This window comes from Annulohypoxylon truncatum, assembly GCF_022578515.1.
Source record: "Annulohypoxylon truncatum strain CBS 140777 unplaced genomic scaffold F4807scaffold_19, whole genome shotgun sequence".
NCBI classification, from domain to species: Eukaryota; Fungi; Ascomycota; class Sordariomycetes; order Xylariales; family Hypoxylaceae; genus Annulohypoxylon; species Annulohypoxylon truncatum.
Window position 1 is genome coordinate 24,147 of NW_025953805.1, and position 21,212 is coordinate 45,358.

At 47.9% G+C, this 21,212-nt stretch overlaps 3 protein-coding genes across 3 annotated transcripts; 1 reads left to right on the forward strand and 2 right to left on the reverse strand.

Annotated features, from left to right (window-relative positions):
* Positions 1-525: 525 nt before the first annotated feature.
* F4807DRAFT_104065 (uncharacterized protein) lies at positions 526-3,004 on the reverse strand. The gene is made up of 2 exons (XM_047992669.1): positions 2,327-3,004; positions 526-2,214 (listed from the first exon to the last, which is right to left on the reverse strand). Exons 1-2 carry the CDS (start codon positions 2,364-2,366, stop codon positions 866-868), a joined length of 1,389 nt encoding a protein of 462 aa, XP_047853433.1. The 5' UTR covers positions 2,367-3,004; the 3' UTR covers positions 526-865.
* Positions 3,005-4,424: 1,420 nt separating this feature from the next.
* F4807DRAFT_104191 (uncharacterized protein) lies at positions 4,425-5,371 on the reverse strand. Its single transcript, XM_047992670.1, has one exon. The coding sequence runs from the start codon at positions 5,282-5,284 to the stop codon at positions 4,751-4,753; it is 534 nt and encodes a 177-aa protein (XP_047853434.1). The 5' UTR covers positions 5,285-5,371; the 3' UTR covers positions 4,425-4,750.
* A 9,528-nt stretch (positions 5,372-14,899) lies between these two features.
* Positions 14,900-21,088, forward strand: F4807DRAFT_428130 (proteasome component). The gene is made up of 4 exons (XM_047998237.1): positions 14,900-15,066; positions 15,177-15,457; positions 15,513-15,559; positions 15,612-21,088. The coding sequence occupies exons 2-4, from the start codon at positions 15,293-15,295 to the stop codon at positions 20,860-20,862; spliced, it is 5,463 nt and encodes a 1,820-aa protein (XP_047853435.1). The 5' UTR covers positions 14,900-15,066; positions 15,177-15,292; the 3' UTR covers positions 20,863-21,088.
* The last annotated feature ends 124 nt before the right edge of the window (positions 21,089-21,212 follow it).

Here is a 21,212-nt window from a genome sequence, read left to right on the forward strand (position 1 = left end):
CGCCAAGTCTAGGTGTCTTTCGTTCCGGCCCATTATGTCGAATTCCAACCGTCGGTTTCTTAGAAGCGGATACCTCGTCGCAAGCATTTTCTGGGACCAACACCGTCGTTCGACATGAAACGCAGTAAATTGAGCTGATTAGCGCGTCACCGTCCTTGATATACATGTCGGCATCGGTTCTGCTGACCACAGCACAGCAAAGCATCCTTGGTGAATAGATCAAGGTCGAGTAACCCATAAAGCATGCACCGTCCCCTCTACCAGCATCCGTGAATTCCACTCGAAGGTCAGCATCAAGACATACCTATCTCGAGGGATAGAACGCATTGCTTTCACGACGGTAAGCTCTATGGTACAGAATCGTGTATCAAAGCAAACGCCACTGGGAAAGCCCAAGGACTTTACCCATACAGCCTACGGTACGCGTCAGTTATGTTGAAAATGGGCTAGGGGAGAAGCATTTCCGTAGATAGGCTTACATGGATGGCTCTTCATTCGCGAAATTAAGACCGAAGTCCTACACGATGGGAAAAAGGAAAAACATAGTTGTTGAAGTCAGTACATAAGGGGAACCCTTCTCAGCTTCGAATCATCTCTATTAGTAAAATGCCTACGAGGCAGCCATATATATCCATCCTTAATACAAAGCACTTTGCACACAATCTCATTGACCGCAGAGCATGTAAACAAGAAACCAACTCCAGTCCATCCAATTGATTGTCCCCGAGGCGCCAAATCGCCAAATCGCCGAAACCGTTCCATATAACTTCCATAACCCCTAGCCCCCCACCCCCTTTTTTCGGACCCACCAGCCCCTTTTCCCGTTACCCCCCACTCGCATACCCACCCGAAATCCCAATCACCCTCAGACCCTATGTTCCCCATCCCTCGGCACCGCGCCCGACGAGAACGAGGACATCGACCCGCTCCCCCTCGTAGAATTCTTCACCGGCCGCATCTCCACGCCCTCCGCGCCGCCCGTGTACCCGGGCGGCCCGCCGTGGAACGGGCCGGGCGTGTACGGCGGGCTCGGATCGTCGGAGCTCCCGCCGCGGCGCTGACTTTGGTTATACTGGTTATAACCGTGAGTAGAATCGTAACCACCACTACCATACCCATACCCACCGCCCTCGCCATCGCGATTCCTGCGTCTCGTCTCCCTAGCCGAAGGAGCCGTCTGCGCCAGCCCCGGCGGCGGCGGAAGATCCGCGACGTAAGCGCGGGTCTCGACCCCTCCTCCCCTCCTCCTACTACCACTCCCACCACCACCACCACTCCCCCCACTACCACTAGCCCCGCGTCCGCGCCCACGCCCGCGATTCTGCCCACGACTAGCGCTCCGCCTTCGGTACTCAGCCAGCACAGCAACCAGTACCCAAAGCAGCCACACAAGCCCCGCGACAACAGCGTACGCGATAATTACGCCCTGAGAAGCGCGCGCGAGCCTGAGCCCTAGGCCGCCGTTTATGATGCCCAGCGTGAGCGTGAGCCGGCCGAGCCACAGGTGCAGGTGCGAGGACGCGGTGCGGCGGCCGAGGCGCTTGAATTTGGCGTGGTGGATAATGCCGAGGGGCGGCTGCAGGAAGAGGACGGCGAGGATGACGATGCCGATTATGGGGTGTGCGTTTGTGGAGGACATTTCTAGCTGTTTTCGCAGGGTTGTTAGTAAAGTTATGGGACTTTGGGGGCAAGCTAGGTTGGGTTTGAGATGTAAGGGGTGTTGGATTGGGTGGCACTGGTAACAGAGCAAACGGGACCCGAGCGCGAAGGGAAGATGAGGAAGCGTAGGTATAAAAGGGACACTCACCAGACTAGTCCCGTTAGGAGGGATTTTTATGATTTGGATAAGCCTGATGCCGAGCGCCGCGGCGGCGATGTAGAGCAGGTAGGCGATGACCTGGAATACGCCGTGAATCCACCAAGCATGGCGGCCTGGAATGATGCGCATAAGGATCGCGCCGGCCGGGAATAAGATGGCGAAGCATAGAGCTGCGATCACCCCGTGGGCCGTCCCGTAGTTCATCGCCTTCTCGACGTCGAAGTCTGGGTAGACGTCGAAACCGCTACTATCCGACCCGGCCGACGAGCCGTATCCTCCTGAAGAGTCGCCCCCATTACTTCCGCTTCCGCTGCCGCTACCCCAGCCTCCCCATATGATGCCTTCACCATCGTCGCCGGCCTCATAGAATGGGAATTGGGGGTTTGCTCGAACCGCTGTATAGATTTAGTTACTAATGCTTCGCTACTCTATTCTCCTCGTTTCGCTTTGGAGAGGTGGAGGAGGGTTATTGTGTAAGACGTAAGACGTTAGATATTTTCTGCTTACCTAAAGCGAGACATAAGCCTAAAACAGCTGACGCCTTCATAGCGACGTGCGACTCCCGGATAATAAACCAATATTAAATCAATTAATCCAACTCAATCTTAGCGATATGATTTGATAAGATCAGATTATTCATACGATCGTCGATACGATACGATACGATCCGACACCAGGCTAAGCAATACACGAAGCCAGGTCATGGGTATGTCAAGTCAAGCTCAACCTTGAAGCTTGGGAAGCCAAATTTCAATTCGGAGGCTAGCAGGGCGACAGCACCGGTATGCAAGAGCAAAAGCAAGACAAGAAAAACGAAAACGAAAATATGGGCGACCCTCCATCTTCTTTTACATACCTACATTTAACATCCAGCTAGCCAGCCAAGTTCCCAGCTTCCCCACGACCTGCTGCCACCGACGCCATACCCTACCAGATCCAAGCCAAACCGAACCTAACCCAAAACCGAGAATGAGAGAAAAAATAAGCCCGACCAAGAAGGAGAAGTCCTTCTTCTGTGCTCTGTTACATCATTTTCGATTCGAGAAAACCTCCGAAACCCCCACCTCTTCCCGTAGGTAGCTACCTACTTTGTTTGCGCACCTCAATTCCATAGGTACAGTCGATCGATACAAGTCGAGCGCGCTATGTCTTGTCTCGGATCTTAGCCTGGGGACGTGCCGCCCGTCGCCCGTCCGTCTGCCCCGGACCAACTACCTAGGTACATATGTAGGTAAGGTAACCAAGCCAGCGCAGCTACATAGCTCGCCCAACAAAGAGGTCCCCTCGGGACCGAAGCCCGCAAGCAGCCAACCAGCAGAGCCCGCCCGACCGCATACCTACCTACTTCTCTAACATGCCTAGCATATGTGCTACAGGTATCAGTCAATCAGTCAATTAACCTTTCGCTCCCGTTCGCTCGCCAAGTATACCTACTACCTACCTACATACCAGCCTACATAGCCCGTCGCGCATTACGTCACTGCTTGCCCCGAGGTGACGCGTAAACGGGCTTGCTTTGTGTGACCGTGCCGCGGGAGCGAGCTTTGGTCATGTATCATCTTCTTAAGCTGCTTAAGAAGCGCCAACTATACCTGCCTATCCCATCTCAAAGACCTGCCGAAGCGTATATTTGATAGGCTCCTAGGACATAAGTATAGGTCGCCTTACGCTACGTGATAAAAGAGATCTCTTGGCAAGCTTCTTGTGTATCCGACTAGCTTGCGGATGGACCGTTGGTGCCGTTTTAGATCCCAGGGTGCATTGGCGGTGAACGGACAATTCTTGAACGTTTTCGACCTTTGTTCGTGGGTTGTGTGCATGCAATAGATCCGTAAGCGAACCACAAGGTACGAGATAGCCAGTAACGTCACGAGAGATCACATTGTGAATTACATAGGTTTTTACAATCGAGCATATATAGATGCGCTGATATTTAGTTTACACAATTCACACATTATTCACAAGGATATAAGACACGACGTGTGGAAATCAATGTATTGACTAAAGGAAAACTGACCGACTATGAAACTTATTTTGCGAGTGCAAAGTGATGAGAGAACGCCACCATGGCGAGTCCAAGTAGAAATCTGATCCACCACTCCCGAAACCTTTGAAGGTTGACCATAGCGTAACGAGCTTTTGTTAATAGTTGATAGGTGTTTAATGATCAACCAAGTCCACATCATTATCTGGTTCCTTGGGATGGCGTGAATTACAGCTTTATCTTGTCCGGGGCTTGAAAAACTTAGACGAACAGGGGTATCTGGCGTGGAAGACATTGCCAAGGTGAACGAGGCTGATTGCGCAATTGGCGAACAAGGCACATGTGTTCAAAATGTCAAGGTATTAGGACGGAAAGCATCTGCAGAAAACACAATGCAATCGCCAACCTTCGAGGCATCATGAAACGTATATGCCATGAAATCGCGATAAGGTAGGAGTTTTTGGTCGGTCAGGCTAGGCGAAGCCCGATGATAGAAATCGTGAAAGAAAATTGACGTCGTAGCAAATAATGCAAATCGTACACCGCTGCCCTCACATGAGCATTGACTTTACGGAATCATCATAAAGTCAACGCTTGACACGAGGACCAATTGCATGTGAACCCCAACGCCCAATGCGCACCGTCCATTCGTCATATCGAGTTCACTAACGCCAGATGTGTCGTAACGCGGAGAAGTGTCATCGAATAACCATGACTGGATAGTACCGCACGAGGGAGGGAAACGGATCGAGAAGACCAAATAGCCGAAACCAGAGACTGATAGACTGATGCAGAAGACGGAGAAGCATGCCGAAACGCCAGAAACGCGGGACGCCGGTTATGCTAAATCATGCCGGGTATGCTGAATCGTGTTGCGGAGCCGGTTCCGGTTTACTATAGTCCGGATTAGACTATTCGAAACACAGGCATGAGGAGGTTGACATGAACTATACCTGAGGACCCAAGCCGCTAGGAGGAGGACCTTGGTGACCACTACCACCGCCAAAGCCAGGGCCACCGAAAGGAGCAGCACCAGGGCCGGGCGGACCCGGAGGGCCTGGAGGGAAGTAATGTGGAGGGGGAGGTGCGGGTCGATAGGGAGTACCTACACCTGAATTGTTTTGAGAACGACCCCAAGACAGACGAACTCGAGAGTTTCCAATAGGATATCCCTGCATCTGATTGATGGCCATCTCGGCCGCGTGGCGATGAACGAACTGAACAAAGCCACATCCCTTTCCGGGAGGGATCTTAACGTAGGTAATTTCCCCAAAACCTTGGAAGAATGACCGGAGTTCGTCTTCCGTCACGTAGCCCGAAAGGCCTCCTACGAATACGGTCGTGTTGTTGGGGTCGGTGAACTGATTCATCGTTAGAGGGTTGAACGTGCCCGGCTGTTGGTAACCGTAGTTGGGAGGTTGTTGCTGCATCCATTGGCCTCCCATGTTGCCGTGGTGGGCTACTTGCGCAGGCGGCATCATCTGATGGCCGAACTGGTTGAACTGAGGGGCTTGGTGACCACTATATATGTTATTAGTGACAAATCATTTCGAGGGAGCTCACTATACCTACCGGTTCTTAGGTGTGGCGGGCGAGACTCTCATGGGTCTGTTACCGCAATACACACCCTGCATTTCGACCAAAGCACGCTGTTGGTCCTGCTCATCCGAGAAGCGGACAAAACCGTATCCGCGCGACTGCCCAGTTTGTTGATCAGTCATGATCTTAGCTGACTTGCAACTGGGGAATCGAGCTTGGAATAGGGCGACAAGAACGAATTCGTTGACTTCGTGGCCAAGATCGCCAACGAAGATAGAGTACTCGGGAGTCCGGTCATCTCGACGATCGATGAGGCCTCCACCGGAAGCCCAGTTCAATCGGAAGACACGATCAGTGTTGGGAATGGGTGTTCCGTTGAGTTGGAGGGCCTTCTGAGCCGCTTCTGGGGATCCAAATTCAACGAAACAGTACCCGGCACTTCTATGTTTCTCCTATTAGCAATTGTTCATATTCCAATGTGGGACCGAGTAGATCAGGGCCATTAACCGCACTCGCGATATTTAGGGTCGACGGTAGCGTATGAATCACATGAGGCTCTTACCCGGAATGGCGATCTCGGATGATCTTGACTTGAACGTTCTCGGTAAGAGTGGACTGGAAAAGCGTGCGGATGAAGCCTTCATCCATCCATCCGGCTAGCTCGCCCATCCTGCGATGATTTAGTTAGCATTGCATCATGGCAAGGCACATATGTAACACGTTACATACCAAAGGGTCTGACGAGCAGAGTCAGATGAGAAGTTCTGGGCCATGTCGCCGCCAGCTTGACCATTGGTCGGGGCCATAGGAAGGCCAGGTTGGGGTACGCCGGGCGCGACGCCTGCGCCTTGAGAACCAGCATCTCCCTGGGAGCCGGATCCGTTCGACGGGGGCTTGCCGTTGTATGGATTGAAAGTATCCATGGTAATCTGCGACGTGTCAGAATGAAATTCATGAAGAGCAATTTGAGAATAAGGCAGTTAAGAAGTGTAGGAAGGGTAATCCGCAGCGTGTGTGGCGGCGATATAAAAGATATGATGATGTGGAATAAGCATACCAAGTTGAACTAGTAACGGATTACAATCAAGGTCAACTAAATAGTCGACTGGTAATTAGCAATTACCCTCAGAAGCAGTTGATAATCCCACGAACTAGCGTGTACGAATGGGAATGAGAATAGACTAGTTATTAGGTAGAAATCAACAGCTTGAAAGGAACGGATGGGCAGAAAGGAATCAGCTAACTATTATATAAGACACTCGAACGCAAGAATCTTATCATAAAATAGTTGGGAAAAGTAATCAAGTGAGAATGAAGGAATATTGATAGGGTAAAAGTTGTCTAAGTGAAAACTTTTTCGTGGAGGAGAGATAGGTATGAGGGCTTTGGCATACAGTGCACAGTGCTTAGTAGACCACAACAACAGTTGTCGAAGAGAGTAATGACAAAATGGGTGAAGGCAACTCACGTAATGACGGCTAAAAAACCTTATCCGGTGGACACTGCGTGACCAAGCGTAGATATCTTAACTATAAGGTCAGAATACGTAACTTCAAATGGCACAGACGGGAATCAAGGGTATACAACGGGAGCATTTATGCATATATCTATGCAGCAAAGACTCTCTGGTGTAATCATGTGATCAATTTTGAGTTGAAAGTGAAGGATAAATCGTGTGATAAGTCCTGAATTATGCTGGAGAAGCTATTCGCATTCAAAATGCCTCGTGCCATTTTAAGGAAATGTGTGGTGTAAAGTGTTGCGCGTGAGGGGTAAAATAGGGGTACTTCGCACAGAAAATTCACGTACCGATTAAGACGAATGTTTGGATAACAGGTATCCAAATTGAGTAAAGCAGGTATGGTAAGAGTTGGAAGGAGTTAAGGAGTAGTCGGATGTTAGAGGTTCTGAAAGAAGTTAGACAAAGGTTAGATGAAAGGAAGTGAAAGTATGAAATGAGGTGAAAAGGAAGATAGGCAGAAGCCAAAACAGTGCATTGGTCAACTGAAAAAAAAAAAAAAAAAAAGGTTGTCCTCAGACTAAAAAGGGAAATGCAGATGTTTGCCCTGTGGTAGGAAACCATGGTAACCAACTGGTCACCCAAGTATAATTTAGTTGATTATACCACCATAATGAACTTGGACTCGGTGGCAGTTTCGTAGGCTTTGCAAACGCGTGTCTGACTCATGCATTTCATACACGCACAAGTTGAAGGCACTTGCCCCGGAAGAACGCTCTTTTCCCTCAATGGAACGGGACGATAATTGACACATCGTTTAGGTCGACAATGTGACAGGGTGGGAAACGTGTAGGAATAAGTACTCAATAGAAGAGTAGAGAATCCTCACACCGTATCAGGAAGCGCAGCTTTAGGCAGCTAACCTCCTAACAACCACTGAAACCTCGTGGGAGAAAAGCCTCACGGGAATTAGAACGTAGAAGTTCCATGATCACTGCTCGCTGCACGCTGTCCTTGTCTTGATGCTAGCCACGACCCTCTGATGGCAAGGCCAATACCAATCAGACATGAGGCTGGCCGGATTTGGAAACGAAAAATATTGTGGCAATAAAGTTCACGAAGTCATTCACTGGCATGACTTCATTTCCATGTCATAGGGCTGTTTTTCACGATACCAAACTTTGAGAGAATCAAAGTCTGTAATTTTCGGGTGGAAAGGGGGTTGTGTTGGGTCTAGAACCAAACATGATATGAAAGGAAACTAAGAGAGGACAATAACCCACCTGTGGAAAACACCAACCCAATATCTAGATCCTGTAAGTCAGAGACCAGGGACCAAACGCCAACGCCTCGGACTTGTCCGGATGAAGGTGCGAATGCAAACGTCGAAATCTGAAGTTGTGTCCCTAAATCCCCTTTTCGCCGGCCGTGATATTAATGGACGTTTGATCAACAGGAATGATAAATCAAGCCTTGGAGTCGTGTGACAGGATCTAATGATGATACGGTCAAGATTCTGGAAAACCTATAATTTCACATAATTAGTTTTTCGGGAGTAATAATTGTCAACAACGGCCATCATTAACAAATAGCATCTTTAGCATTCGAACTCCAAGTTGTCATGGTGCCCAGAGTGTCAAAAGGAACTGCCGGATCCGAATGAAACCGTAGGTTTCAAACTTGATAGAGTTTACGGGCGTTGAGATGTGCCCATATGAAGAAGCCAATACGGACAAGAGTGACTGTAGTATTTCCTCATTGGAAAAATCGCACACGAGTGACTTGAAGCCAAGACAATTCGCCTTAATTAGATGGGGCAATTGTATTCGATAGTGATTCGCAGAAACAGAGTTCTTGTGTCTATTGTAATGGTCAGATACAGAAGAAAAATTTCGTATTAGGGAAGATGAGCGTAACATACAAGTTCATGTTAGAATCCGTCAGAAGCTTGAAGCTAAAGAGCAAGACGAATACCACGCGAATTGGAAAGTACTTGATGACAAACTGTCCAAAGGAGGCCAGCTCTGATAACAACGAAAGTTGAATGGATCATGTTGTTGTGTGCAGAAAACACGACGTATTATCCGAAAATTTGAGGTGGCAGAAGTCGGACACCACTCACAACATCGGGTTGTCCGTCAATTCAACAACGTCCAGACTGCGGAAAAATGAAAATTCGTAGATGGTATTTCCGCTCTTCAAAAGCCCCAAGAGTGGCATTGCGCTAGAAGGCAAAACTTAACTCTGGAGTAAGTTTGTCCGAGCCATCCGAGTTAACTTGCAAATAGCTTAGATATGATCACAGCCGCCTCCCATCGCAAGGGATAGAATGGTCATACCACCTCGAAGAATTCCCTCGTGTATTTTGACGTCAGCCAGCCGCAGAAAGTTCGCAATTACTCGGCTGTCAATCGCAATAGTTAAGACTATCCATACTGGGATATCTCATGCCGAATGGGGCCCATTTGACATGTCCGGAAACACGGTGTCCCTCATGCGTCTATTCCGCAAGGCGTATATCATATGATGCAAAGCCCCGGCGGTATCGAGCGCGAAACGTACGGAAGGACGACTCGAGATTCGAATGTTTGCAGCTTTGGGGAATTTGCTTGCTGCAGCAGCAGCAGGATTGGCTCTCGGCATAAGCATTATTCCCTATCTGACATGTACTCGTCCGTGAGAGCAAGCATCAGCTTAGGTCGTTTCCTCCGGCCGGGCCCTAGGTGTCTCTATATCCACCTGTGAAATGCGACGTGGCTTCAATAACGTATATTGGTACGGATGAATCGACGATGCGGTTGGTAGGAATAAGTTGTTTATTTAAGCTATCGATACTCCGCGATTAAGTGCGAGGAGACTCCAAGTTGCGTTGGGATGACGCGAGATAACTAGGCGCAGACTGGAATTCGAGAAAAGAATGACGACAAGAACGATTTCATACGGGCATATTGTTTCCATGCAATCGCAATAGTGTCGCAAACGTTTCCCGTCCTCGGCGACAATGTCACTTAAGAAAATCCGTACAAAGCGAGAAGGTCGTAGCCGTCGTTAAAGGGTTGAAAGGTGGCCTGGCGCCTGGCGGGAGAGGTGGGGCTGATCGCCGAGGATTTTCTAGAGCTCGAGTCGATCGAGGCTTTGCGCGCAGAGCTAGATGCTGTGCAATGCGGGGCATTGGGCACTTAAAACCCGTACCGCAATACTCAACGGGCTCCTCAATGACACTAACATTCTTTTCGTTGTCACGAAGATCTAATTTGGTGTTTCCTGTTTGTCTAGGGAAAGTTTGGGCTCGATGACGCAGCTTCGGTTCGAGGATGAAGGATCCGAGGGTCAATCGAGTCGCTGTAGCAAAGGTGTGCAGTGCGGACCCATCCATCCATTTCTCACGGCCGAACAGCCCACCAAAGAGTGGCATCTCCAGGCTGCAGACCCTGTACATCGAAATACTTCCAGGATATCCATAGATTTGGGGGGGTAGTTCGAATGCTGAAGAGCACGAAAGTGCAAAAAGTCACAAAGAAGAAAAGGTGAACTTACTTTTAGACACCGAACGAGACTTTTTTGGTTCCGAGTAAAGCAGTAGATATGTAGCGCCTTCGCGAACTCCAGCAAGATCCGAGGGCACCGGGTAATGTCTTTTTCTCGTGAAAAAATGACAGGATTATTTTCCTTTTTTTAGACTCCTAGAGCTCGAATTGCGCCGCAACAATAATTGGGGGAACCGTGATAACTGGGAAATAAAACCCGCACTCGGACCGTTGCGACGATGCGATAGACGAAGTGTATGATGAGATACCGAGCAGGCCGCGCGCACAGAGAAAACGCTTTTTGGGGTAAAAGGCACGCAACCAACAGATTCGCGTAGCAGGCAAGATGAAGGATTGAGCTCGCGACGTTAATTAGGGTTTGGAGAGAAGAGAGGAAGAGAAGGAAAAAAGAGAGTGTCAGTGTGGAGAGTGAGAGATAGAGCGAGAGAGAGAAGAGAGAAGGAGAATTAAAACAGCAAGCAAGAAACACAAAAGCAGACAACGATAGTGCTGGTTTGGTTTGCGCGTAGTGTGGATATGTGTGTGAGTGGAAAAAAAGGTGGAATTTGGGAACTTGGTGCTTAGGTTGGGGCCCTTGGGGTGGAGGAAGGAAGGAGTCTCCAACGAAATCAGTGTGCCCAGAGTGGAGCTGACAAGAACCCAGGCCGCACCTGCGATTTCAAACTTTAAAAAAAAAATTGGAAAAAAGCCCTCTTCTGTGGGTGCCGCTAATAACGTGAACGGGCTACTAATATTTAGCAGATGCAACTAAAAAATTACTGAGAGACGGCGCCACGAACTCATCTACCCAGGCAACCAGTCAGGCCAGTTTAACCAGTAAGATCTAAGACGTACTGTACGGCATCCGTGAGCCACTCATGTACGTAATTGCTTCTCAGCGTCGAATTATTTTTTTCAACATGACATGCAACCTACGTATGAGCAATACAATCGGTTCTACTGGTTCGAAGCATACGGACAACAAAACGACGAATGTATGCGCTTCAATGTTCCCATTGCTCAAGTTGACATATGTAAAGTTTTCTAATGTTACTTTGAATGGATGTTCCACCATGTAAAAATTTCTAGGCAGGCGTGAGCCGAGGGATTCAAGCATGTACCGTGCCTGACTGTTGTTGGATGTATGACCTCAAGCTTCCGATCATAGTACAATTTTAGATGTATCGTTAAGGTACATGCAGGTGAGGTCAGCGCCCCACCACTCAGGGAAAGCCCTACTCGCATACGTAATAGTACAGCGAAGTACATCGAAGCTGACGGAACGGAATCTGGCATGTACGAATGTGTCAAGTACTATTGTATCTTAATATAATATTGAATATACATATATGTAGGTCGTCTATATGTAACCGCCGTAACCTTTACTGGCTTCATTCGAAATGCCCATCGCATTGGGAACCAACGCATGCTTCATTTATTTGTTGTCGAGTACGTGCGCTCAAAGAATAAGAAAGAGAAACATTGAAAATTACCTAGTTCGAAAGCAATGAATATTTGTGAGACCTCACCTGAAGCCGGATCTATATGCCAGTGAATGTGAGGCTAGTTCTATTCAAGCCACAAACATTGCTCGCATGGTACAATTCAACGTAAGATGTCAGCTCATCTCAATTAGAAAGTTTAACATTTACATATGTAGCAACGTCAGCGCAAATGAGAACCCTCATACTGCCAAGTTCTTACTATCGCATATCATGCCGCTCAATGTTCCAAGTCCATAAGATGTGTGTATACCTAAGTAGGGTTATAAACGTTGCTTAGGTATACCAAGGTAAATCCCAAGGCATTCAAATATTCGCTTCCAAGTTTGACCATATTGTTTCTTAATAAAGAAAAAAGCAAAAGCTTCGGTAACTAAATGCTTACAAGGATTTCTACATCCAATATCGATCTCGGCCAATGCATGGCTTAATGCCGTTGAGGAATACGACAGTTTACCTGGGTATCCTGTTTGCTTCTTGGACGTTTCTCCGTGTTTATTCATGAAGAAAAGCTTGCTGCAACCACCCCGTCCGTCAGGGATCGATAATTCGAGGTCGTTCCGCAGGTCTCGTTTTGAAACGCGTTTCTTTAGAACTAAATAACGCCCAATTTCTCTTCCAGCTATCCATGCAGCCATGTAACCGGCTAGCTGTCTTAATTCGGATCTTGTACGTTTGCTAGTTGCACCCGAGGTAATCTTGAGCAACCATGTTTGACTGGCGAGGTCAATAACTAGTAAGCCTCCTTTGCTCAATAAGAAAAAACCGCTCTAACCATTCGTTGCTCATTGAAGCTTAAACGAATTTGAGAAGTATTCTGATAGAGAATAAGACAGTTTTTCTCTTTGACATCTGCTAGTGACAACTTAATTGGAGTCTGAAAGCCAGCCTCTAAACAACCATGTATGTATCAGTGTTCGGACACTACCGCAAACGAGGTGAGATTGGTTGTGAGACGGCGTAACAGCACGTGTGTACGAGGGGGGAAGGCCAAAAAATCTGGGACCCGATCTCGAATCAGAAAATAGCTCTCACCCCGGGAAATGCGACGATCTGCACGACCCCTGTCTGGTTGGTGGCGCTATTTGCAGATTGCAAAAATGACAAGCATCAAATGACGGAGGCTATGTACGTACAGTATTTCTCGTACGGTGAATGGCACACTTGGCGGCGCTTGAGATATGATGATATTGTGTGTACTTGCGCTTCAAGCGTCGAGAACTTGACACGTATAAATATTCGATATATCGAGGACGCATTGCCCAATCTTCTCGACAATAACGTATCTGATATATGTCTAAGATCGATGGCGCAAAAATTGACCAGGGGTGTCTTAGGTCGCGTCGTCTTGGGGTCAAAGTGAATGTCGTACGCGACTTATCCGAGTAACTACCAAGTTACAGGCAAGCAAGGGGGTTTCCCTATCTATCCGTTTCGTTTACTAGCAAACTTTTTTTTTCTATAACCTCCTTGTTGATTCTATGGCCTGCCAGCAATTACGCGCATGCGACTAACCATTTGGCCCGCAGTCTGGATCAAGAATCAAATTTTTATAGAAAAAAAGCACCGTGCAGGATCCTTCATACACATAGACCCCTCTGTTTCAGCCATACTAGATATGTATATACACACAGTACAAGATTATTCAAGCTGCAAGGCACAAGATCTGAATTTTTCTTCGTGTTCCCTACCTAACCTCACTTCTACAGACTGAGAAGTCCAGGTTTTCTCGAACACAAGGTGCTCATCACTGCAAGTCTCACTGCATTATTTGACCATCAGGAATTCAGGCACGGTACGAGCCTAGAAGCATAACCTTAGAATGCACCTGAACATTGCCTAAAACTTTCAAATGCCGACGATATATCCGGTTGCTCAAAGCGTATTTGTGCGTGTGGTGAGGAGTGTCGTTGCGCTAAGGTCAAAATTGGCGGGACCCGGCCAGGTTTGTGTTTGATGGATCTTCCGGCCTTCCGGGCTTTGTCTTCGCCATCTAGCCAGCTCCTAATGCACGAGTTTACTGAATCGTGCTAGAGGATTAGCAATTCATCCATCCGCTTAAGGCAGATTCAAGTCCCTGCGACTATGTCGCGCATCGTAGGCACTTTGGCAACACCTAGCCAGACTTTATCTCGATCATGAGAATCGTACCCAATCATAGTAAGCTAGATATTACTCGTGTTTGGGGATTACCGCTAACTTTGTCGGTTAGCAGAGTTTATCATGTGCATGACCTGCCGAAGGGATTTATGTTGACTGATTGGTTGGTTGCTAGTGTGTAGCTTTGATGAAGGATGAAGGCCTATCAATCAACCGACTCGGCAGTGTGGGCTCTTCTAGAACACGGGACCGCGATCACTAGATTCTGTCATCAAGTGTGACGCATACCCGACAAAGATTCAAGCCGAACTCGGTACCGTTCCGGTTCTATAACCTTAATGGCCGCATGCGCGACCGCATTTATTAATAGATTTCGCCACGGAGATATCGAGGAAGAACATGCAGGTTGACCCTTGGTATGCAGTGACAGAGTTACTTCCAGCGCCGTCAAGGGCTCCTTTAGCTCGAGATATGAGTAAGTAAGGTGTCCAATATGTAGTAATAGCCATTGAGTCTTGATATATCAAAGTCGAATTGTCGTCTAGGAGCAACAACAAGCTGCGGACTCCACCTTCACCAATAACGGGATTTTCTCCACTGTCAATGTTTCGTTCGATGCCTCATTTTCATTTCTTGAACATGCCGCCTCTGAGACAATAGCTGGTATTTCTTGAGGAATGCGCCTTGCGTATATCTCTGGGAAATTGTAGCTGATTCTACCCTCGACAAGCTCACTAATCTAAACCTACGCATTAATATATCGGACAGGTTGTAGTAGCATTCAACGGTAGACAATTCAACCTGTCCTCGATAAGAATTAATATTGAACAGTGGCGTACGTAAGCAAGGTAACCTCGCAGCTGCCTCGTTAGGCGACGAGTCTGACGTGCGATGATCAGCCACATGTGGCTGTGCAATATGATTATGTATTGGGAGAATTGGATTTGTACCGACCGCCGCCTTCTTCATGTTTCTACTCGTTGCCAGGTGATTGATGTGTTGACGTGCGCATCTTGCTGGCTAAAAGCATTATGGGAATAGGAATACGTTAAAAAGTCACGCATACGTCGGCTTTAGATGACTCTGATGCGATCGTTTTATTTCATACGTCCTTAGAAGTTTTGAGGAAATTGAGGGTATGAATCTGTACCCTGCCCGGCGTTTATTTCTCACTTAAAAAGACCGTTCAGAATATTCACGAAAAGCATTCCTAGCTGCTTAGCTAATAATCGATTTATTCACGAAGTACACTACTAGAATCGTCAACTTCGGGTTACTTGCGCATTGGTTTTTCGTTAACGCGACACATATTCTGTGCACTCGAGAGCTTCATCTCGCCCTTGGTGGGCTACAATATCATCCATGGCTTCATCTAATGAAGGGGCAGAGCTCAAGTTCGTATCATCTATTCGCTACAAATTTGCCAGTGTATCCGGAGATGAGAAGAAATTGAGCGACGCACTAAATTCTCAGCTTGCTCCCCTTCTCGGTAAAGCTGGTAGTCAGTACAAGGCTGTCCGAGATGCTGTACGAATCCCATCTTCGTGTGAAGTCTTGAGGCAGTACTAAATTGAACATACAGACCTTCCAGGCATTCATCAGCGTCAATAACTTCATTAAACCCGTGGGGTACGTGTCACTTCTAATGGATGACGCAGATTCTGGCTAACCTCAAAACCAGCGTTGTGCTGCCCGTTGCTGCTCTTGTAGACCAATACAAAAAGACCAGTTCGCCCATGGTCAAGCAATTAGATCTGAGTCTTATCAAGCAGGGCATCCTAAGACTTGATCAACCCAAACGACGAGAACTTCTACCGATTGTCCTTCGAGGGATCTCAAAGGAAACTAACCCGGCTAGTGCGGCCGGATTCTTTAACATTTTCCTGCGTTTGCTTCTAGATATTAAGATACCTGGTCGAGGTAGCAACGAGGATAATGCGCTTCGAGAGCAAACGGGTCTATCAGACCCCGCAGATGCTGGCTACATAGCGCAATGGCTCGGCAAGCTCTTTCTCCTGAGACAGGACTTGGCCTTAGCAAAAGAGGAAGAGCTTGACGGAAAGCTACGAGCTTTACCCTCCGGCCTCTCCATGGAGGATGTCACTTTCCTAAGAAACAAAAATCCCCAGGCCTGGCATCCAGGTAGCCCATCTAGCCTAAGTTTACCCGAGTGCAAACTGAAGGCTGTCAGTTTCTTAGCCAGTGGAGCATTTACAGACTCCGAACGACATATTCCAGCAATCTGCGCTGCTGGTTCCGCAGATTCACGAATTACGTCAATCGCCGATGATGCTCTGAAGCGGTCAAACGTTGATCTCGAAAATAGAAGCGTGGTCAGGGTTCTATATAACGCACATAAGAGCTTTCCAGCTGCTCATCGGATACAAATCCTTAGGCTACTTTCGAAATCGGTCATTGCCTGTAGCTTCAGTGAGGATGTAGTGGAGGCTGTGAAGCAAGATTTCGATCTTGGATCTGGTGATAATGCTTCCGTCCTCGGCCTCGAAGCGTTGCGCTTGAATAAGGCATTATTGGCATTTTTAGGCTGGATTGCTAGAAACAGTTCTACCTCTACTAATGATAGCCACGGCATGGGCCCTTCTCTCGTCCTTATTCTAAAGGACTACATTCTAAGACAAGGATGGCCGGAACCTACGCCCCAGGGAAATCAGTCTCAGATCCAGGATGAGCTGAAGCTACGGGCCAATGCGTACGAAACTATTGGTATTCTAGCTAGGGGTAGTCGCTTCGAACACAAGGCGAAAGACTCACTTTTAAAATGGCTTTTCGACTCTCTTGTTTCCGATCCGAGCCCCGACATCGTAGTCTACATCGAGAGCGCCTTGTCTAGCATGATGGGTCTCTTCAAACCAACCAACTCGGCGGAAACCCGTGACCTGGAATTACTACTTCTAGAGTATATGACCCTGTCAGAAAGACAAGGCAGAAGGACTGCACGACATATAGCGGCACGCTTTGCGAATAATAGCCTTCCTTACAGCAATATTCAGGCTCGATGGATCGATATTCTAGCACTAGGCGGTGGATCTTCTGAACGACGCGATGTGCTGGAAGAGGGACAACGAGGACTCGATCCTTGGTGGGCTACTAAACTACACCCCGATGATGCGCTAATCTTACCTGACTGGGTAAGATTGGTAGATCTACTCTTCGATGTTAAACATGAAGAAGACGAGAATCGTATGGACGTTGACCAGACATCCAAGTACACTCTATTCCCCGATAACCATCTCCAAGCTTTTCCAATAGCGATACGTTTCGTCAAGCAAATCCTTTTCCTTACCGCATTAAACGAGGATAAATTCGAAGTGGACTGGGAATCCCAACTAGAACGAAATGTCGAAAACAATCTAACCACCCGTGGCAGTATCAGAAAGTATTTCGCAAGCGTGAACCCAGAGTCTCTTCTAACAGTCCTTAACGCAGCCCTTGATGGGCTTCGAGATCACCCAGATGTCGGCTCTGAGGAGAGCGTTAGGTGTATTGCAGAGATATTGACATTCGCTCCTTTACCCGTCATATCACCCCTATCCACGAGGACGCGAGAATTAATTCCCTTACTCAAGTCAAATAACCAGAAGGTTAGACAATTGGCTTCCAAAGCTTTTGGTATACTCGCACCATGGAGCAACGAGTCTGCCATTCTTATTTCTCAGTTACGAAACTTCGTTGAGTCTAACCAAGAACCATCGGCTTCTCAATCTGCAGAATATCAAGGCTCGCTTGCTTGCTTGGGCAGCTACTTTTCTCGAGCTGCTTACTATGGTAAAGTTCAGCCTCAAGATGTATCCGAGCATGCTCAATTCCTCTATGAGAGTGTCATGTCTGCATTGCAAAATGGGAGCACGGATATCAAGACCGCCGCTCTTGACTCCATCTCCCAACTCTGGACTGCAAGCGTCCATTTTCCTCTCAATGATGGTGAATTGAGTAAAACCCTAGACTCACTCGCAAAACTTGCCATTTCGGGTAATGAGAAAGCAATCACCGCTCTAGGAAGGTTAGCGATCCCTTCTTCAGCTGATTCATCGGGAAGTGAGACAGAACCGGTAGCAAAGATCTTGGACAAGTTATTCGCGCTATCAGATATTAAGAGGACAGAAGTTCACTTTGCGACCGGTGAAGCAATTGCTTGTGCGATTTCCCGTTGGGATTCTGAGGCTGTACAACTTGGTCTAGATGTGGAACCCTCAGGAACTGGCCAATCCGACATTATCGAGGCTCTGGGCAAGCGCCCTTCTAGAATTGATGCCACGATCAACAAACTCATTAGCGACTGCAAGACTACTAAGCCTTCACTTTTGAAGGCTTCTGGCATATGGCTTTTCTGCGTCATTCAATACTGCTCAAATCTACCTGAAATCCAATCTCGTTTACGCGAGTGCCAAGTTGCTTTCATGCGACTGCTTACTGCCCGTGATGAATTGGTACAGGAGACTGCGTCGCGTGGCCTTGGGTTAGTGTATGAAAAAGGTGACGAGTCGCTGAAAGGTGACCTTGTTAAGGACTTGGTAGCAAGCTTCACCGGAACTAAAACACATCTCAAAGTTGACGAGGACACCGAGCTTTTCGATGCCGGCGCCCTACCAACCGGCGAAGGCAAATCCATCACGTCGTATAAAGATATCATTAGCCTTGCTAACGAAGTTGGGGATCAAAGTCTCATCTACAAATTCATGGCTTTGGCTACGAACGCCGCAACCTGGACTGCTCGTTCGGCATTCGGCCGGTTTGGTTTGAGCACTATCCTATCAGATGCAGAATTGGACCCCAAGATCTATCCAAAGCTATATCGATATCGGTTTGATCCGAATTCAAACGTGCGAAGGTCGATGGACGACATTTGGAAGGCGGTCGTTAAGGACCAAACGGTCGTGATCGACACACACTTTGATGCGATCATGAACGACCTGTTGAAGAGCATATTAGACGGAAGAGAGTGGCGGGTACGAGAGGCAAGCTGCGCGGCGATTGCTGAACTCATTTACGGCCAGCCATTTCCCAAGTACGAAAAATACTACACGGAAATCTGGAGATCGACGTTACGAGTCCTAGACGACCAGAAAGGTTCGGTCCGAGCGGCTGCGCTCAAGTTATGCATGGGCTTGTCGAAAACACTTGTCACGCAACTCCAAGAAAATAACGCTTCCTCTTCTTCTAAGGCCATGATTACCCAAGTTGTCCCATTCCTGTTGTCCGACAAGGGAATAGAAAATTCGGCCAAAGAAGTGAAGCAATTGTCGATCATTACAGTTCTTGACGTCGTAAAGAATGGTGGTGATGCACTGAAGCCCTTTATTCCAACTATCATTACACATTGCCTTGGGCTGCTGAGCACCGTGGAACATGAAGCGGTCAATTACTACTACCAACGAGTCAGCGAGGAAGACCGTGAAGGCCTCGATAAGTTACGAAGTACTTTTGCTACACGATCGCCCATTTTCGAATGTGTCATCGACTGTTTGCGGTTCGTCGACGAAGACGTCATGAAGGAATTAGCTCCGCAATTGATATCGACCATAAAATCTGCTATTGGGATGCAGACGAAGATTGGCTGCAGTGAAGTTCTCAACACCTTAGCCCTACGGCACAGCATTCTCCTACCGCCGTACAATGCAACGTTTCTTAAGGCGATGGAAATGCAGATTCTGGACCGGAATCATGAAACCAGCAAAGCCTATGCGAGAAGCGCCGCATACTTACTAAGATCTGCGAGTGTAGAGGCCCGAGAACGGTTTACTTCTAGACTCTTGGACTTGTACTTCGAGTCCGAGGACGATACCAGGCGCCAGAAAATTGCGGATGCAGTCTTGGCCATTGCTAAAATTTCGCCAGATGCATTTACCGACCTGGAGGCTCGTCTCCTGCCCTTTGCATACTTTGCCAAGCATGACACCGATGAATACGTCTCGGAGGAGTTTGAGGCCACCTGGAGTCAACACGCGGGTGGGAGCCATAGTGTAAAGCGCTTTGTTGATGAGATCACGCAGATCGTGTCCCGGGGCTTGAATACGTCGAAGTGGGCTCTCCAACATGGTGCCGCCTTGACAATCGCATCCATGATCACTGCTCTCAGCAGTGCTGTCGGAAAATACCTACAGTTCACGGACGCGGATTTGCAAAAGATTTGGCCTGTGCTAGATAAGGCTCTAGCGCTCAAGACATTCAAGGGGAAAGAGAAGCTGGTGACAGCGTATCCCCTCTTCGTGCTTCACGGCAAGAAGCTCTGGGACACGGATTCTGTCTTCGCTGCTCAGCTGAAGAAGATAGCCATACGCGAGGCAAAGCGGAACAACGACGAATACCGACCCTATGCATTTGAGGCACTCGCGGAGTTCGCTAGCGCCCGGGAGGACTTGGATATGTATGCGGAGGTAGTCGGCCTGGTGTCGGAATACTTGAAACCTGACGACGAAGCACACAAAGTCACCGAGTTGGAGCGAAGGACGGCCGAAGCAGCACTCAAAGCTGCTATGACAGCTTATAACCGCCAGAAGATGCGATCTACCCCAACTTCGGTATTGGGAGACGTGGTTACTACAATGGAAGGGGCAAGACAGGCAATTTCGCTAGCTAAGGATGCATGGTTTATCAGCATAACCGAAATCATGAACCAAGCAGCTGCATCGGAAGGTTCTCCCGATTCAACAGCCGCAGTGGTAGCTACTCGCTGGTTCCGACTCTTGGTGGCAAATGAGAGTGACGTTGCTCTTGAGAGCCAGCGTTCAAGCAGGGCCAAGGCGCTGGATGCGTTCGTAAAGGCGTGGAAGAAAGGCGTCTTTGGGTCAACTAGCGAACAGGGTTCGTTACGCGAAGAGATAGAACAGAAGCTGAAGGCAATGGCGGAGGCAGATCGGTCTATAGACGTGCAGAAGCTTTTGGGCCAGGTCGCTCAACAGCTGGCAGCCTGATTTGGTGAAGGAAACATTGCGAAGAATTGGCGTTTGGGAATGATTGTATTGTTTCATAAATATACAATCATCGATTCCGTGAACAGTGGAATAACTGCGTTATTCAAGGATGATAGAGGTCTCCTATGTAGGTACAAACTTCGTGTTTGCCGCCATAGATCTCCATATGTAGTCAGTAATCAATATAGCAGTTCCTACGCATCTACCTGCGTAGTTATATGCGAAACTTCCGTATCCTTGAATCCAAGTTTTCTAATTAAATCTAAACTTCTGAAGGATTTATTTAAAGCTTGATTCTATTCAACTTCATACATCCCCCTTTTCTGCTTACGTTAGCAAAGCGCTGATGG